General features: G+C 38.0%; 2 protein-coding genes across 3 annotated transcripts in view; one reads left to right on the top strand and one right to left on the bottom strand.

Annotated features, from left to right (window-relative positions):
• Positions 1–6,562: 6,562 nt before the first annotated feature.
• ccn4a (cellular communication network factor 4a) lies at positions 6,563–14,486 on the top strand. The gene is made up of 5 exons (XM_067426079.1): positions 6,563–6,788; positions 8,747–9,038; positions 10,472–10,726; positions 12,908–13,101; positions 13,179–14,486. Exons 1-5 carry the CDS (start codon positions 6,741–6,743, stop codon positions 13,470–13,472), a joined length of 1,083 nt encoding a protein of 360 aa, XP_067282180.1. The 5' UTR covers positions 6,563–6,740; the 3' UTR covers positions 13,473–14,486.
• ndrg1a (N-myc downstream regulated 1a) overlaps positions 14,182–16,501 on the bottom strand; it is a 16,668-nt gene continuing 14,348 nt past the window's right edge. For both annotated transcript variants that reach the window (XM_067426077.1, XM_067426078.1), the window contains one exon: positions 14,182–15,541. In XM_067426077.1, the coding sequence (XP_067282178.1) occupies positions 15,303–15,541 (239 nt within the window). In that variant the 3' untranslated portion in view covers positions 14,182–15,302. The remainder of the gene's footprint in view (positions 15,542–16,501) is intronic.

Here is a 16,501-nt window from a genome sequence, read left to right as displayed (position 1 = left end):
TAAAACTGCTTGACATCTGTGTGGCATGGAGTCAACCAACTTGTGGCACCTCTCAGCTGTTATTCCACTCCATGATTCTTCAACAACATTCCACAATTCATTCACATTTCTTGGTTTTGCTTCAGAAACAGCATTTTTGATATCACCCCACAAGTTCTCAATTGGATTAAGGTCTGGAGATTGGGCTGGCCACTCCATAACATTAATTTTGTTGGTTTGGAACCAAGACTTTGCCCGTTTACTAGTGTGTTTTGGGTCATTGTCTTGTTGAAACAACCATTTCAAGGGCATGTCCTCTTCAGCATAGGGCAACATGACCTCTTCAAGTATTTTAACATATGCAAACTGATCCACGATCCCTGGTATGCGATAAATAGGCCCAACACCATAGTAGGAGAAACATGCCCATATCATGATGCTTGCACCTCCATGCTTCACTGTCTTCACTGTGTACTGTGGCTTGAATTCAGAGTTTGGGGGTCGTCTCACAAACTGCCTGTGGCCCTTGGACCCAAAAAGAACAATTTTACTCTCATCAGTCCACAAAATGTTCCTCCATTTCTCTTTAGGCCAGTTGATGTGTTCTTTGGCAAATTGTAACCTCTTCTGCACATGCCTTTTTTTTAACAGAGGGACTTTGCGGGGGATTCTTGAAAATAGATTAGCTTCACACAGACGTCTTCTAACTGTCACAGTACTTACAGGTAACTCCAGACTGTCTTTGATCATCCTGGAGGTGATCATTGGCTGAGCCTTTGCCATTCTGGTTATTCTTCTATCCATTTTGATGGTTGTCTTCTTTTTTCTTCCACGTCTCTCTGGTTTTGCTCTCCATTTTAAGGCATTGGAGATCATTTTAGCTGAACAGCCTATCATTTTTTGCACCTCTTTATAGGTTTTCCCCTCTCTAATCAACTTTTTAATCAAAGTACGCTGTTCTTCTGAACAATGTCTTGAACGACCCATTTTCCTCAGCTTTCAAATGCATGTTCAACAAGTGTTGGCTTCATCCTTAAATAGGGGGCACCTGATTCACACCTGTTTCTTCACAAAATTGATGACCTCAGTGATTGAATGCCACACTGCTATTTTTTTGAACACACCCCTTTCAACTAATTCAACTAATTGCCCAATTGCACAGCCTTAAGAGCGTGCATATCATGAATGCTGGGTCTTGTTTGTTTTCTGAGAATCTACTGAACCTACTGGTAACTTGTTTGCCACGTAGCAATAAAAAAATATACGAAAAACCTTGATTATTCTGGTTAGTCACATTGTACTGCTATTATTTTGAACAAGACTGTATTTATTGTAGCAGTGAATTTCAGACTCCACGCCTTTTGGCCATTAAGAAAAAAGGATGTGGATATCTTTGGACAATCTGTCCAATTATTCATTTCCACAAACAAATCAGTTGCAAAACAAATATTAAATTGGCACATTACTGAAAGCACAAACAGTGCTGCTTTTAAACAGCTTTATTTATTTATTTATTTTCCATGAATTCCAAACACTTGACTGAGCAGAAACATAGGGAACCTTGAGAACTGAGACTTATTTCAGCCATCTAGATCTAATAAGATAAATTACGCCCTATAATTAATTCAAGATACGTCTCAGTGAATGGAAACCCAGCTTTAAAATGTGTTGCTTTGACAACTATTTCGGTGAAGCCATTAAAAACAATTACTCTCAGTTCTTAAGTGTGTCTAAAACTAGACCTTCATTATTGCGTTATGTTGACACATTCTGGAGAGCATACAGAGCAGCTCTCACATACAATTCAACTATCGGAACAAAAAAGCCATTCACCCCATGAGCCAAAAACAATAGTATTGCAATGAAAGCAATAATGTACACTGTTCACAAGTTTTTAAAAGGCTTGCCAAAACTGCATTTATTTACAGTAAAAACTATAATATTGTGAAAAGTTATTACAATTTAACATTACAGGTTTTTTTTTTTTTATATATATATTTTAAAATGTAATTCATTCCTTTGATGCAAAGCTGAATTTTCAGCATCATTACTCCAGTCTTCAATGTCACATGATCCTTCAGAAACATTTCTTATTATGAATGTTGTGTACAATTCTTACTGACCCCAAACTTCTGAACGGCAGTGTATAATGTTACAAAAGATTTCTATTTCAGATAAATGCTGTTCTTTTGAACTTTATATTCATCAAAGAGTCTTAAAATAAAATGTTACAGAACTGTTTTCAACATAGATAATATTCAAAAATGTTTCCTAAACAGCAAATCACCATATTAATGATTTCTGAAGGATAATGTGACACTGAAGACTGGAGTAAAGACGCTGAAAATTCAGCTTTGCACGCAGAAATGAATTACATTTTAAAATATTCAAACAGAAAGCAGTTATTTTATATTGTATTTAAAGTAGCCTATTTTTGATTAAATAAATGCAGCTTGGGTGAGCATTAGAGTCTTCTGTCAAAAACATTCCAAAATCATACCGATCCTAAACATTTGAATGGCAATGTATGTTGCTTGAGACCATTTTGGCCAAAAACCCAGATAATGTTGAGTGAAAATTCTCTTTATTATATTCAGCTTTACATTACATTACAAATAAATAGTTACTTAATCTTTGGCACTTGAAAATTGAGTCAAGAACTTCAGGGTTATAGCCGAAACCCATTTTTTCAAAGAGTGAGAGAACTTCAAAAAAATCAGAGCATTATGAAAAGGGGAGAGATATGAATCATGTCTTTCTAATGAAATGCATAATTGAGAATCTAAAATGTCAGGACAATAGTTTTACTCTTTTGGATGCATGTTAAGCCCTCATGACTTCAGTGCCAGCACTATCTCTCAGTGCTGCAATGGACTGTGTCTTTCTCTAATGCTTTGTTGACTTTGGCATCAGGCCTAGTTTCTCTGCCTCATCTGAGCCTGGCAGTTCGGTGTAAGCCAAAAAGGAAAGTTCAGATCAACAGTGCCCTTTGCTATTTTTTTAAAGGAACTGTATGCAAGAAATGTATTTCAATTAATCATAAAATGGCCCTGACATGTCACTAGACATTAAGAAATCATGTTAATTTCAAATACATATATCACTGACAACAGTAGTCCGGCCAGGATATTGTCATTTAAAAGTTGTTGTTGCAGCCCTCGACTGATGTTGATGTTGTCATGTTGTGTTTTGCCCTTAAGCTCCACCCTCCACCTATCTACCAATAGATACAGCAGTGGCTCAGTAGTTCATGTAGGTTGTCTACAAACGTAAGGTTGGTGGTTCAATCACGGTGACCAAGTGTCGAGGTGTCCATGAGCAAGACACCCATCCCCAGCTGCTCCTGACGAGATGGTGCCTTACATGGCTGACATCACCGTCGGGGAATGAATGGGTGAATGTGAGGCAAAATGTAAAATGCTTTGGATGGCCATAGGGTCTGTTAAAAGCGCTATATAAATTCAGTCCATTTACCAATCACGAAGTCAGGCATTCGGGTTGCCAGCTGTGCTCTAGTTACCACAGCTGCAGCTACAAATGTTCCTGCTGATCCTGCAGCCTATCTGGCAACCTCGAGTCAGGGGGAGGGGGAGAGGGGATACACCCTCTACAGTAATTTGAAAGTGATTGCAGTACCGATTTTGGCCACAATCGTACATACACTTCCTTTAATAAATATTGTAACACTTCCAAGCTATAATGGCATTGACGGGTCCATTGAGTACTCCACACGGCTCTGCCTTCTGAAGCGAATCAATGGGGATTTGTAAGAAATATATATCAATATTTAAAACTTTATAAAGTAAAATATCCAGCAGACCGGCTTCCGTATTCAATGAAAAAAAGTGTAACTGACACAACATTTCACACGTTTTGAACTGTGAGCGGCATCACACTATGCGAATAAGGAAGGTGGTCTGCCGGAAGATGGTTATTTGAGTACATCATGGGGTAATTTTCACTACTCTTATAAGGCAAATCCTTTGACTCAGAGCCAGTACTCAGTGGAATCTGAGTTTTCAATTAGAACACATTGTTATTGTTCACATTCATGCTGGAATGACAAATTAGCTGTCACTAGAATAAGTAAGATATGACTGGACATTTAATCAAAAGCAATCAGAGAAAAAGAATGCAGAGAGTTTTTTTTAAGTGAACTTTTCCCTTTTGGCACTGAATGTTTCGATCAAAGAGCTGTGAAGGCAGTCTGTATTTGACTAAACATAAGATTGGAAATCTTGTTTTAAAGCATTTGATTGACATTTATGTTTATTAATATTCTGTAACAAACTATTTCTCTCTTTACCCTAACACTTCCTCACTGACAAAGGCTACGTCTGAAAACCTAGACAGCGGACTCGTTGCCTCTCTTCCTTATCAGACAATGGCTTGTAAGGCAGCGTTTGTGCACAAAGGCACCTCACAAAACTGATTTCGGACAGACTTCTAAGGCAGTGTAACAGTTTAATGATCTACAGCTAAATGAAGAGATCTTTGGTGAGAACTAAACACATTTTTAAATACTACATTAGTAATTTTTCGCCAAAATTGACATCAGAAATGGAAAATGTTGGTAAAAAAATGTACATTTACACACGAACTGACCAGCAAACACAACTTTCGGATGCCATCTTTTTCCCCAGCTCAACTGTCACAGAATGGAAAGCACAGGATTGTGGGATATCAAAGGCTTTTTACGTCAAGTACTTAAAAAAATGGATTAGATAAAGGTATCTCAGGAGACAGGAAGTGAAGCCGCAATATTAGAATCGGACATGCCTTGATGCCTTCCTGCCTTGAAATGTGTTCTCCGAAGACAGCATTTTCCAGGTTTCGGACGCAGCCAGGGAATGTAGATGTCATTTTAGATTGAGAGTTTACAATACTAATGTGGCGAGGTAATCGAGCGAGACGTGGGAGGAGCGAGCGCTGGCAAACATTAACAAGACTTTAATCAAATAAAATAAACAAACTGAAAATAACGTGGCGTGGGCAGCCCCTCATGGCTGACTTCCACACACACACATAATAAAACATAAACCAAACATAACAAAGTCCAGGCCTGGTCCTCTCTCGTCCTTCACCGGTGTTGCTCGTCCTTATATGCCTCCGAGCTCCCTCATGAGAGGACTTGAGACCGGGTCTGCCTCGCAGGTGATGCTCATCTTCAATCACGTACTGTCTCGCTCGCTCCTCCCACGTCTCTCGCTCGACTACCTCGCCACAGCTAACTTTACATATGTTACAATTCATCCTCTTAAAGGGCAAAATGCACTTTTTTTAACCACTCAAATGAACTTTTATGAGTATTTTTATGAGTTCAAAAAACGTATACATTTTAAGAAATCTGAATGGTTTCATTGTTTGGAGTAATGAACTTATTTCTTTTAATTTAGACAAACTTAAATTTAACTGAAACTGGGCTGGGATTTATATTGCATGCTTTACCACTCGAAAGGGACCGTAAATACAAAATGAATGCTAAGTGGGAGATTTAGTAGTGTCTAATGTTTTGCTGTGTTAGTTTTGAAGAGTTTATCTTTTTTGGGAGGTTATAGATCTCTGGGTTGTGCATGTCCTTACCTGCCTATTCTTTAAAATAACCCACTTCACTGACATTGCCAGCAAGTGACCTTTGTGTAGCTCTGTGTTAGAAATAACAGTCTCTTTGTTCTCACGTGTTCATTAGTCTTCTCTCCTGCACTGGCACTTCTCCTAAGAATTAAGCATCTACATCTGACTTTTAGCTACAAAGACAAAGCAACAAGTAGATTCCATTTAGTTCATTTAATTTAGTTTATTTATTGAGCTATAGAACAATGATGTCATCAGTGTGGATATTGTTTAAATCGGGCCATCAGAATAAAGTGCTATTTATCGCCAATAAACAAGTCAACTTTAAAGAGACCATAAGTGGTCAGTAACAGACTGGAAAAATGCGCAATAAATGCGATGTTTTGTAATGTATTCCCCAGAAACATGAAATACAGCACTCTTCTGGGACAGCTGAGTGATATTTGAACTTCACATTGGCATTTTGTGCACCGTGCCAAAGTGGCTATATCCATTATCAGGGTATGAAAAGAGCAAGGGAATGTGTACTCTTTTTCTGTTTAAGCCCACTCCTTCTTTCTTCTTTTTCCTTTAGAACATGACGTTCTCACAGAGAAAGCCAAAAATGTGCTTCTGTGCATCTAACTTACTATTCTCAGGGAATGAATTATAGAGTCAGAGGATTGAGCCATGTTTGTATACGTTTCAACAGTTTTAAACTGCAAAAAAATGTTTTCCGTAACTAAAGAAATGATGCACCTCAGAGCACCTCAGAGCACCTCAAACACTGCAATAGGCTACACCTCTGCAATAATGAAGCCTAGAGTAGACCATAGCAACATTCGCGAGTGCTTTATTGATAAAACTGTTCACATTACCACACATAAACATAAAATATAACAAGCAAAAACTTACTTATGGTTTTAAGATGCGATGAAACACTTTGGATGAGTTGACAGAATTTGCACGCTGGTTTGGCCAGATCACGTGAGCATTTCGGGTCTGACGTCATTAAGGATCTTGAATATGAAAACTTCACACTTCACAGCAGCAGCAACGCGGTGTGTATGTGTGTAGGTGTGAATGTGCATGCATGTGCGCGCGCTATATCCTCAGGTCACCAAATGAATGGATCCGGCTCGTGTATGGGCTATTTTTTAAATACCATATAACTTTGGATTCAATGTATTTATCACTCGGGATCAGTGATGACTTGGCTTCTGATGTGGGTTCTTCTAGGTCCTTGTGTACCACAGGTAAGAAAGATTATTTATTTGTGGATTATTTATTTAAACCACATTATTTGGATAAAAGTTATATCAATGCATGCCCAATATTATTAATATGGTCTCAGCAGTGCAGTTGATATTTCTTATGCTATTAGTTTTTTTGTTTTGTTGTTATTTAGAGATCTTACCCTTACCCGACACACTATAAATAATATTTACATATAGAAAAGTTCCGCAAATTACAATTGATTTTAACATATGCATCTCCATCTGAGTTTGAATTTAAAAAAAAACTTTTTTTTATTATTTTTTTTTCTGCGGTGTGTAAAATAAAATTAATATTAAAAAATATCAGAGCAGCTCAAAATTCTGCATTTCAAAAATATTTTACTCTCTAATAAAGACACTTAAATAATCTCAAGCTTGGAAAAAAATGTTTTTTTACCAATTCCTACCTATCCTACCTTTAAGTAATAATCAGTTAATAACCTAATTTTCCATTTTCCCCTAAACCCCAAAAACAGAATTAAAGTTTAAATGATGGTTTAATTCGAAGTGACAGGCATTTTTAACCAATGACCTAATGTTTCACTCATTTAAGGAATGCAATGACAACGCATAACATTGTCATGTGTGAGAGTATATACTGCCGCCCTGTGGACTAAAACGAACATGTTTGTCAAGCCAGTGTTCAGTTATACTGTTATTGCTTTAACTCATTTAAAAATGTTTAAAGCTTAGTTCGCTCCATTTAGTCTCTGAACATGACAGCAACCCTGTGTTTTAGATATATAGAACTGCCACATTGAGTGCATTCTTACGCCTTAATTATACGCAACTGTTGCTCTTCCACCTTCCATATCTGCTGCTAATCTAACACAAGCCACAAGAGGTCAAAAGTTAAGGAGCCTACAGCTGAAAGACATCAGTTTGCTGGTGTGTGTTGCCATGTCAATCAACCATGTAAATCAAACAAAAGCAGTCAACTAAAGAGGTGCCTGCTATTTAAATGACTTATCAACATGATTTATCTCTCCTTTCAAAGGCTATTATTTACATCAGTTTGCCTACCATAATTGATGGACTACAAAGAAAGTGACATTAGCTACCATAATATCAATATCTACCTACCCATAAGCTTTATCTATTTCTTGACTTGATGTGCGTTTAACTGACAACAAGTCTATAGCTATTATAATTTGATGTATGGAGGAAAGTGTAATTAGAACCACTTCATTGCTCTGAGATGTATTGGCGAGTAATGAAGCTATATAGATTCTGATTATAAACGGCACTGCATTTAAAGGTTAAAATGAAATGTTTTTACATGTCAAAGATAAAGAACAGCAAATGAAGATGTTAAAGGGTTAGTTCACCCAAAAATGAAATTGATGTCATTAATGACTCACCCTAATGTCGTTCCACACCCGTAAGACCTTCGTTCATCTCCCGAACACAGTTTAAGATATTTTATATTTTAGTCCCAGAGCATAATGCAATCAATGCCCACTTCACTGTCCATGTCCAGAAAGCTAATAAAAACATCATCAAAGTAGTCCATATGTGACATCAGTTGGTTGATTAGAGTCTCTTGAAGAATCGAAAATACATTTTGGTCCAAAAATATCAAAAACTACGATTTTATTCAGCATTGTCTTCTCCTCCATGTGCCTCCAAAAAGAATCAAACGGTTAATGAATCAGTGAATCGATCAAAGATTCGGGTCGCCAATGTCACGTGATTTCAGAAGTTCCGATGATGAACGAAGGTCTTACGGGTGTGGAACGACATTAGGGTGAGTCATTAATGACATCAATTTGATTTTTGGGTGAACTAACCCTTTAAATCTTTTAGTGAGAAAATAAATAGTTCTTTCCGACCCATTTTTCACAATGTCTGTATAGATAGGAGGGAACTTGAGGGGGAAAGAAACAAAATCCTTAATGTGTCAGAAACAGGAATCTGTTGGGATTTATGTCTTATAGATTCACAGGGCATTTGCCCAGGATTCCTCTAAGAAGCTGTCCATACCGGAGCCAGTGGCCCCGGAGCCCGATAACCTCACCCGGTACTGCCAATGGCCCTGCAAATGCCCTAAAACTCCCCCCACCTGTCCGCCAGGCGTTAGCCTGATCACGGACGGCTGCGATTGTTGCCGAGCATGTGCCAAACAGGTGGGAGAGGTTTGCAATGAGAAAGAAAACTGTGACTATCATCGTGGCCTTTACTGTGATTACAGCGCAGACAAGCCTAGGTACGAAAAAGGAGTATGTGCGTGTAAGTGTCATTGTACTAACACAGCTTTCTTATTAACACTGTGTTCCGCTCTTAGATTAGAAGATTTAAGATTAAGGTGGCAGAACCCAGATAAACCAAGCCAAGAATGCTGAACAGAATACATTCTCGTTTCCTATTAGCATACGTGGACCCACTTTATATTAGGTGGCCTTAACTACTATGTAGTTTTGATACAATACACCAGGGCTATTCAAATCTTACCCTGGAGGGCCAATGCGGTTCAGAGTTTAGCTCAAACCCTGATCAAACACACCTGAACATGCTAATCAATGTCTTTAGGATCATTAGAAAATCACAGGTGGGTGTGTTTGATCAGGGTTGGAGCTAAAGTCTGCAGTGCATTGGCCCTCCAGGGTAAGATTTGAATAGCCCTGCAATACACTTATTGTGTATGCTTTTACATTGTACTTACATTTTAAAGGGGTCATATAATGCCATTTTTGTACAGGTTATTATGATTATTTAGTGTCTAAATGAAAACTTTTTAATATACTTTAATAAAAAAGTATTTTTTGTATTCTAAGAAATCACTAATTTAACCTGGTGAAAAACAGCTCTGTTTTCAGCAAGCCGGTTCTGTGCATGTGCCTTTTATGCTAATGAGCTTTGCTCACCCCGCCCCTCTGTTCTGGGGGGGCTTTGAGTGTGAAGAGTTGATTAGACAACAGGAGAAAGTTTGACAACGCCTCTCAGGACACATCTGTGCAAGTTCAACCGTATCAATTCGATATTTCAGATATATCCACATCAAAATTACTGCCGTGTTCATAATTACACCCAAGAACAGAACACCACAATCGCTTAGACGCCATTCTGCTTCAGCGTATCCACAATGGCGGACGACAGCTTGAGCTCGCTCAGGGCAGGTCTGAGATGAAACGCTGCTGTCAATCAACATTCAGTCGTGGGAGTGGGGTCTGATCGTGTGATCTCACACGGTGGAACGGCTTGATTTCAGACAGGTGAAAACATATTAGGAGATTAAAAAAAACACTTGATGGATTTTTATCATTATAGGATGGTTGTGTACAGTCACTACCAACACACATTGCTGTATACTCAACTTGTAAAAGTGCATGTACCATTATATGACCCCTTTAAAAAAATACCTGTATGTAATTACTGTAATTCTTTTCCTTAATTACATTTATAATGACACTGTTGACACTTCCCTTACACCTAACCCTACCCATAAAATTACCCATACCACCACACCTGTCCCAGCTCAGTATCAGCAAAAATGTTTTGCAGCACAATATGAACACAATAAGTACATTGTAATTATTTTTTGATAGTAGTTGGTGGGACCGAATATGTTTCCATATAAAGCATCACATACTTTTCTTGGTGTTGTATCCAGCTTGGATATGATAAACTTGACTTCACTTGTTTTGCTCTTTTTCACTATCCAGATCTGCCAGGCACTGGCTGTGAGCACGATGGTGTGATTTATCGCAACGGCCAGAGCTTTCAGCCCAATTGCAAATACCAGTGTCTGTGTGTAAATGGGGCGATTGGATGTGTGTCGCTGTGTAATGAGTCTCAGCCCCCCAGGGTCTGGTGCCAGAACCCACGGCGAGTTAAAATCTCTGGCCGCTGCTGTGAGCTGTGGATCTGTGACGAGTCCAGGAGGGGGCGGAAGACAGCGCCACGACACACAATGGCTGGTATGATCTCTGGTGTTCTTCCTGCAACTCATTCTAGGCAGAAAAGAATTAATCCACATAATCAGTTAATTTAGAGATAGCTCTTATTTATAGAGGTCTTCTTTTACTTCTGGTGTTGTGATTTGCATCCATTACCACAAAATACACCACTATTTATAAGGATGTTTCTTCACAGTTCAGTTTTTTTTCTCACCCTCATGTCGTTGGACACCCGTAACACATTCGTTCATTTTCAGAACACAAATGAAGATATTTTTGTTGAAAGCTGATGGCTGAGAAAGGCTTCAGATAGGCCTCCATTGGCATTCAGTACATTCCATAAAAGGCACTAAAAACATGTATCTCACTACAGTGGCTGTACAATAATTTCACGAAGCGACGAGAAAAGTTTTTGTGCGCAAAAAAAAAAAAATCAAAATAATGACTTTATCCGGCAAGTTATTGTCTTCCGTGTAGGTCTCGGACGTGAACTCACGCGATAGCGGCGCTCATGCGATGAGCGTCCTTCGGAGGATACATTTGAAGGCAGGAAGGCATCAAGCTGCCTCCGAATCTAACGTTTGCTTCACTTCCTATGTCCTGAGATACCTTCATCTGATCGATTTTTGAAGGCAGCGTACATGTGTCCTTCACTGCCTTTGATATCCCACAATCCTGTGCTTTCCAGTCAGTGACAGTTAAGCTGGGGAAAAAAGATGGCGTCCAGAAGTTGCGTTTGCGGGTCAGTTTGTGTGTAAATGTACGTTTTTACCAACATATTACACTTCTGATATCATTTCTAGCGAGAAATCACTACTGTAGTTATTAAATATGTGTTTAGTTCTCACCAAAGCTCGCTCTATTTTGCTGTAGATCATTAAACTGTTACACTGCCTTAGAAGTCTGTCCGAAATTGGTTTCATGAAGTGCCTTCATGCACAAAACGCTGCCTTACAAGTCATTGTCTGATGAGGCAGCGAGGCAACGATTCAGCAGCCTAGGTTTTTCAGACGCAGTCTGGGTCATGTATTGAACGGCAGATCTGCGTCATATTCTCGCGCATGCGTCGAGTTCACGTCAATAACTTGGTGGATAAAGTCGTTATTTTGATTTTTGTGCGCACAATAACTATTTTCGTCACATTGTAAAATTATTGTACAGCCACTGTAGTGAGATGGATTCTGTATCGACGTCTTTAGTGCCTTTATGGGTCTTGTGAGTGGGAATGTACTGAATGCCAATGGAGGCCTTTCTGAAGCCTTTCTCAGCCATCAGCTTTCAACAAAAATATCTTCATTTGTGTTCTGAAAATGAACGAAGGTGTTACGGGTGTCCAACGACATGAGGGTGAGTAATTAATGAAATAATTTTCATTTTTGGGTGAACTAATCCTTTCAATTTAAAATATTGCCAACCGAATAGTACATGGAAACTGCTTATTTTTCCTACAAAAACATAGAAAAGTATTATGGCCTGATTTTCTATGGTCAGAATTTGTGGTTTCATGGACATTTTTCCAATATTTTTGTATGATGTCTCCAATTGAAGATGTTCTAGTGAGTGATCACATCTACATTTTTCAGTGGGCCAAATTGAATTTCTGTGAATTGATACAATTTAATTCACATATTTAAAATTCAATTTGACCAACTAAAAAAATGTGATCAGTCACTAAAAAAAATTCAATTGGAGACCTGGATTTTTTTTTTTACAGTGTAATGATTGGTTAAATGCAATATACTTATATTTTATTATATTTATTATATTAAATATAATATAATTTAAATGTACACTAATGTTCTACCGTTTGAGGCTGGTAAGACCTCAAAAATACAGTTTTAAAATGCATTTTAGAATGTAATGCAAATCTGAATTTTCAGCATCATTACTCCCGTCTTCAGTGTCACATTATCCTTCAGAAATCATTCTAATAGGCTGATTTGGTGCTCAAGATTTATTTATTTTTATCATTGTTGAAAGCAGGGAACAGTAATTGACTTTTTTCAGGATTCTTTTATGAATAGAAAGTTCAACATAACATAATTTATTTGAAATAGAAATATTTCTTTAGATTATAAATGTCTTTACTGTCACATTTGATCAATTTAATTCATCCTTGCCAACCCAAACTTGAATGGTTGTATATAAAAAAATCATTTTTAAAACTAGAATTTGTTCATTGTTTTCTCTGCATTCTTACAGCCCTGTCTAGTATAAATGACAGCTGGCACAAGAACTGTGTGACCCAGACATCCTCCTGGAGTCCCTGTTCAAAGACCTGCGGCCGTGGAGTGTCTTTACGCATAACTAACAACAACAAGCAGTGTCAGATGGTCAAAGAGAGCAGACTCTGCAACATCCGGCCTTGCAAAGTGGACATCACAAAGCACATCAAGGTACAACAAGAACACAAACGTAGAATTTATTGTAATATGATGAATATAACATTTTTTAATTTTTGACTCCCCATAAGCCTGGAAAGAAGTGCTTGAACATCTATAAGGCAGAGAGGCCACACAACTTCACCATCTCCGGCTGCACTAGTACAAAAACATATCGGCCCAAATACTGTGGAGTGTGTACTGATGAGCGCTGCTGTATCCCCTTCAAATCTAAGACTGTTGAGGTCGACTTTCAGTGCCCGAACGGATCCGGCTTCACCTGGCAGGTCATGTGGATTAACGCCTGCTTCTGCAACCTGAGCTGTAAGAACCCCAATGACATATTTACAGATCTAGAGCAGTACCATGAGAGACGTGAGCTTTGAAACTGAGTGTATAAGACCTTGCAGAAAAAACAGATTTGGGTGAAAGCCACAGATTTAGTTTTTCAATCGTTCTTTCTTATATGAGACTTTTTTCCTATTGGAAAAATTTTAATAAACTGACATTCTAATATATGCTATTTTAAACGGATAGTTCACCCATGATTTACTCACCCTTAAGCCATCCTAGGTATATATGACATTCTTCTTTCAGATGAATAAAAATTATATTTAAAAATGCCTGGCTCTTCCAAGCTTTTTAATATAACTTTTTTTCATCTGAAAGAAGAACGTCATATAAACCTAGGATGACTTGAGGGTGAGTAAATCATTTTTGGATCAACTTTTAAGACTATGTGGCCTCTGGCAACCCAATTTTTCATTTGTTAGGTTATTTCAACCAAGATTATTACAGTGTGACAAATAAATCCTTTTGTACAAATAATGTAAGTGATAGATATGTAAAAAGACAAGTTCTTGTCGACTTCTGTAGTTAGTAGTCTTAATTTATGCAAAGTCTATGTAAAGAAATCTACATTGCTTTTATCTACTGATTTTTGTAGTTTCATACCTTTCTCCACGTTTATGCTCTTGAATGATGATGTAGTCCTTAGAGCGAGTTACGCCTTATAAAGTTTGACCTTCCATATACTATAATGTTGTGTATGGGCACAGTTCTGCTGAGTTATCAAATAAACACAGACAAAAAAAATGAGTAACCAGCTTTTTATTTTATTTTATTTTTTAAATAAATACAAACTGTTATTCCGTTAAAAATGCAGTGCATCATGTTGTTTTACATCTTTACAAAGCGAAGTGCCTTACCAAGCTGCAAGCATTTGTTTTAGTGTGCGTGGAAGAGCAGGTGTGTTCCTTATCTCTCTTTCTGAGCAATCCTTCACTTTATTCTTTCAAAACCTTAAGGGAAAAAAAGCATCCAGTCCAAGTAGAGGATTCCATGGCACATTTTGTTCTGTTGTGCTTGATTGCATAGAAATCATCATTGTTACACACACACACACACACACAAAAAAAAAAACGACAAAAATATCACTCATATACAGTCATTGTCTACAAATAGTTTTGTTGAATTTAAACTAATGTTAAGATTCTTTTTAAAACATTTAATCCAAAAAATATTTAAAATCACTTTAAGAGCATCATTTACTGAGTTGCAAATATAACCCAAAATAATGGGGCACCCACAGGAAATTGAAAATCAACACATTAGGAGCTTATACCTTAGTTTTATAAGGTAGGTTAGCATCATGAAAAAAAAATATCACCATCTCTACTCTGTGGTCAACCAATCCCTTTTCAAATCATGTAGGTCCATTTCAACATATACAAATTATACAAATTAATTATGCACTCAAACTAGCATGTTAAGTGTGGTAATTATAATTTGAGAAAAAGAAATTAACTTGCAGACTAGAGATCAACATAAATTTACAAACATGTGCCCTTCTCAGTGCCTAATATACTTTGAAGATGATGACCATCACAATGTCTCTGTGCTGCATTGCCTCTAACAGCAACAAGACAGCCATTGCGCAGGGTGCAAACGAGAACTAACTCCATCATCCTGTCCTTCATCCACCCTAGCCACTCCTTTCTAAGCGTTTCCCCAGGAAATCGTCTTAAACACAAGACACTTTGGCGTAAATGCTCTCTGACTAATAAAATGGTGCAAGAGTCAAGACCCCTGAGGGAAACTGCACAGCACCGCGTCATGCGGCGGTCTTGTTGCGTGTGTAGTTAGTGGCAGCGCAGCACAGTCAGAACAGAGAGGTTAATGCATGTGTGAGATGGACCGGAGACAAGGTCGCCAGTCTAACAGGACACTTCGGTGGACTTAGGAGCCTGGTCCACAGAACTGTCCATGTTGTCGGTGTGCGAGCGTCCGCGCTGGTTCTCGGAGGTGTGGGCTCGAGCGCGGCCTTCATTGGTGTGGGAGCGACTGCGGTTGCCCTCGTTGGTGTGCGACCTGCTGCGGTTGCCATCAAAGGAGGTGATGCTGGATCCAGATGCTGTGCGGGAACGGACCAGGCGGGTCATGCTGGCAGAGGGCACTGAGAGGCAGAGGAATACCGATTAGGACACATATTTTAAAGCTTTTTTTGTATGTGCTAAGCAAATCTGATGTATGCATTATGTTTAATCACAAGTATCCAAGTTTAATATAATATAATGAAACGCTACTGTTCAAAAGTTTGGGGTCGGTAATATATTTAATGTTTTTTAAAGAATTCTCACCGATATGTGATGCTTACCAAGGTTACATTTATTTGATCAAAAATAGTTTTCTAACTTTTGTATTTGACTATATTTTAAAATGTAATTTATGTGATGCAAAAATTTTCAGCATCATTACTCAAATGATCCTTCAGAAATCATTTTAATAAGCAGATTTTTCTTCTCAGGAAACATTTATTATTAATGGTGAAAGCAGTTGGGCTGCTTAATATTTTTGTGTATATTTCAAAAGAACATTTATTTTTTTTAGCATTATAATGTCACTTTTAATCAGTTTACTGTGTCTGTGAATAATAAAAGAATTACATTTAACACATCTCAAAGTTGATTAGAAATTATACATTTTGCGTAAAAGGGTTAGTTCACCCAAAAAATTAAAATTATTTCATTAATTGCTCACCCTCATGTTGTTGGACACCCGTAACCCCTTCGTTCATCTTCGGAACACAAATGAAGATATTTTTGTTGAAAGCTGATGGCTGAGAAAGGCTTCAGATAGGCCTCCATTGGCATTCAGTACATTTCCACTGACCTACTCACAAGACCCATAAAAGGCACTAAAGTCAACATTACAAAGTCCGTCTCACTACAGTGGCTGTACAATAATTTTACAATATGACGCAGCTCCACCGTTCAATACATGACCCGGAAGAGGAGGAGCGCCGCTATCGCGTGAGTTCACGTCCGAGACCTACACGGAAGACAATAACTTGGCGGATAAAGTCTTTATTTTTTATTTTTTTTGTGCACAAAAACTATTCTTGTCGCTTCGTAAA

This window comes from Pseudorasbora parva, chromosome 19, assembly GCF_024679245.1.
Source record: "Pseudorasbora parva isolate DD20220531a chromosome 19, ASM2467924v1, whole genome shotgun sequence".
NCBI lineage: Eukaryota > Metazoa > Chordata > Actinopteri > Cypriniformes > Gobionidae > Pseudorasbora > Pseudorasbora parva.
Note: the sequence above shows the minus strand (reverse complement) of the source record. Positions and strands in the feature narration are given on the sequence as shown.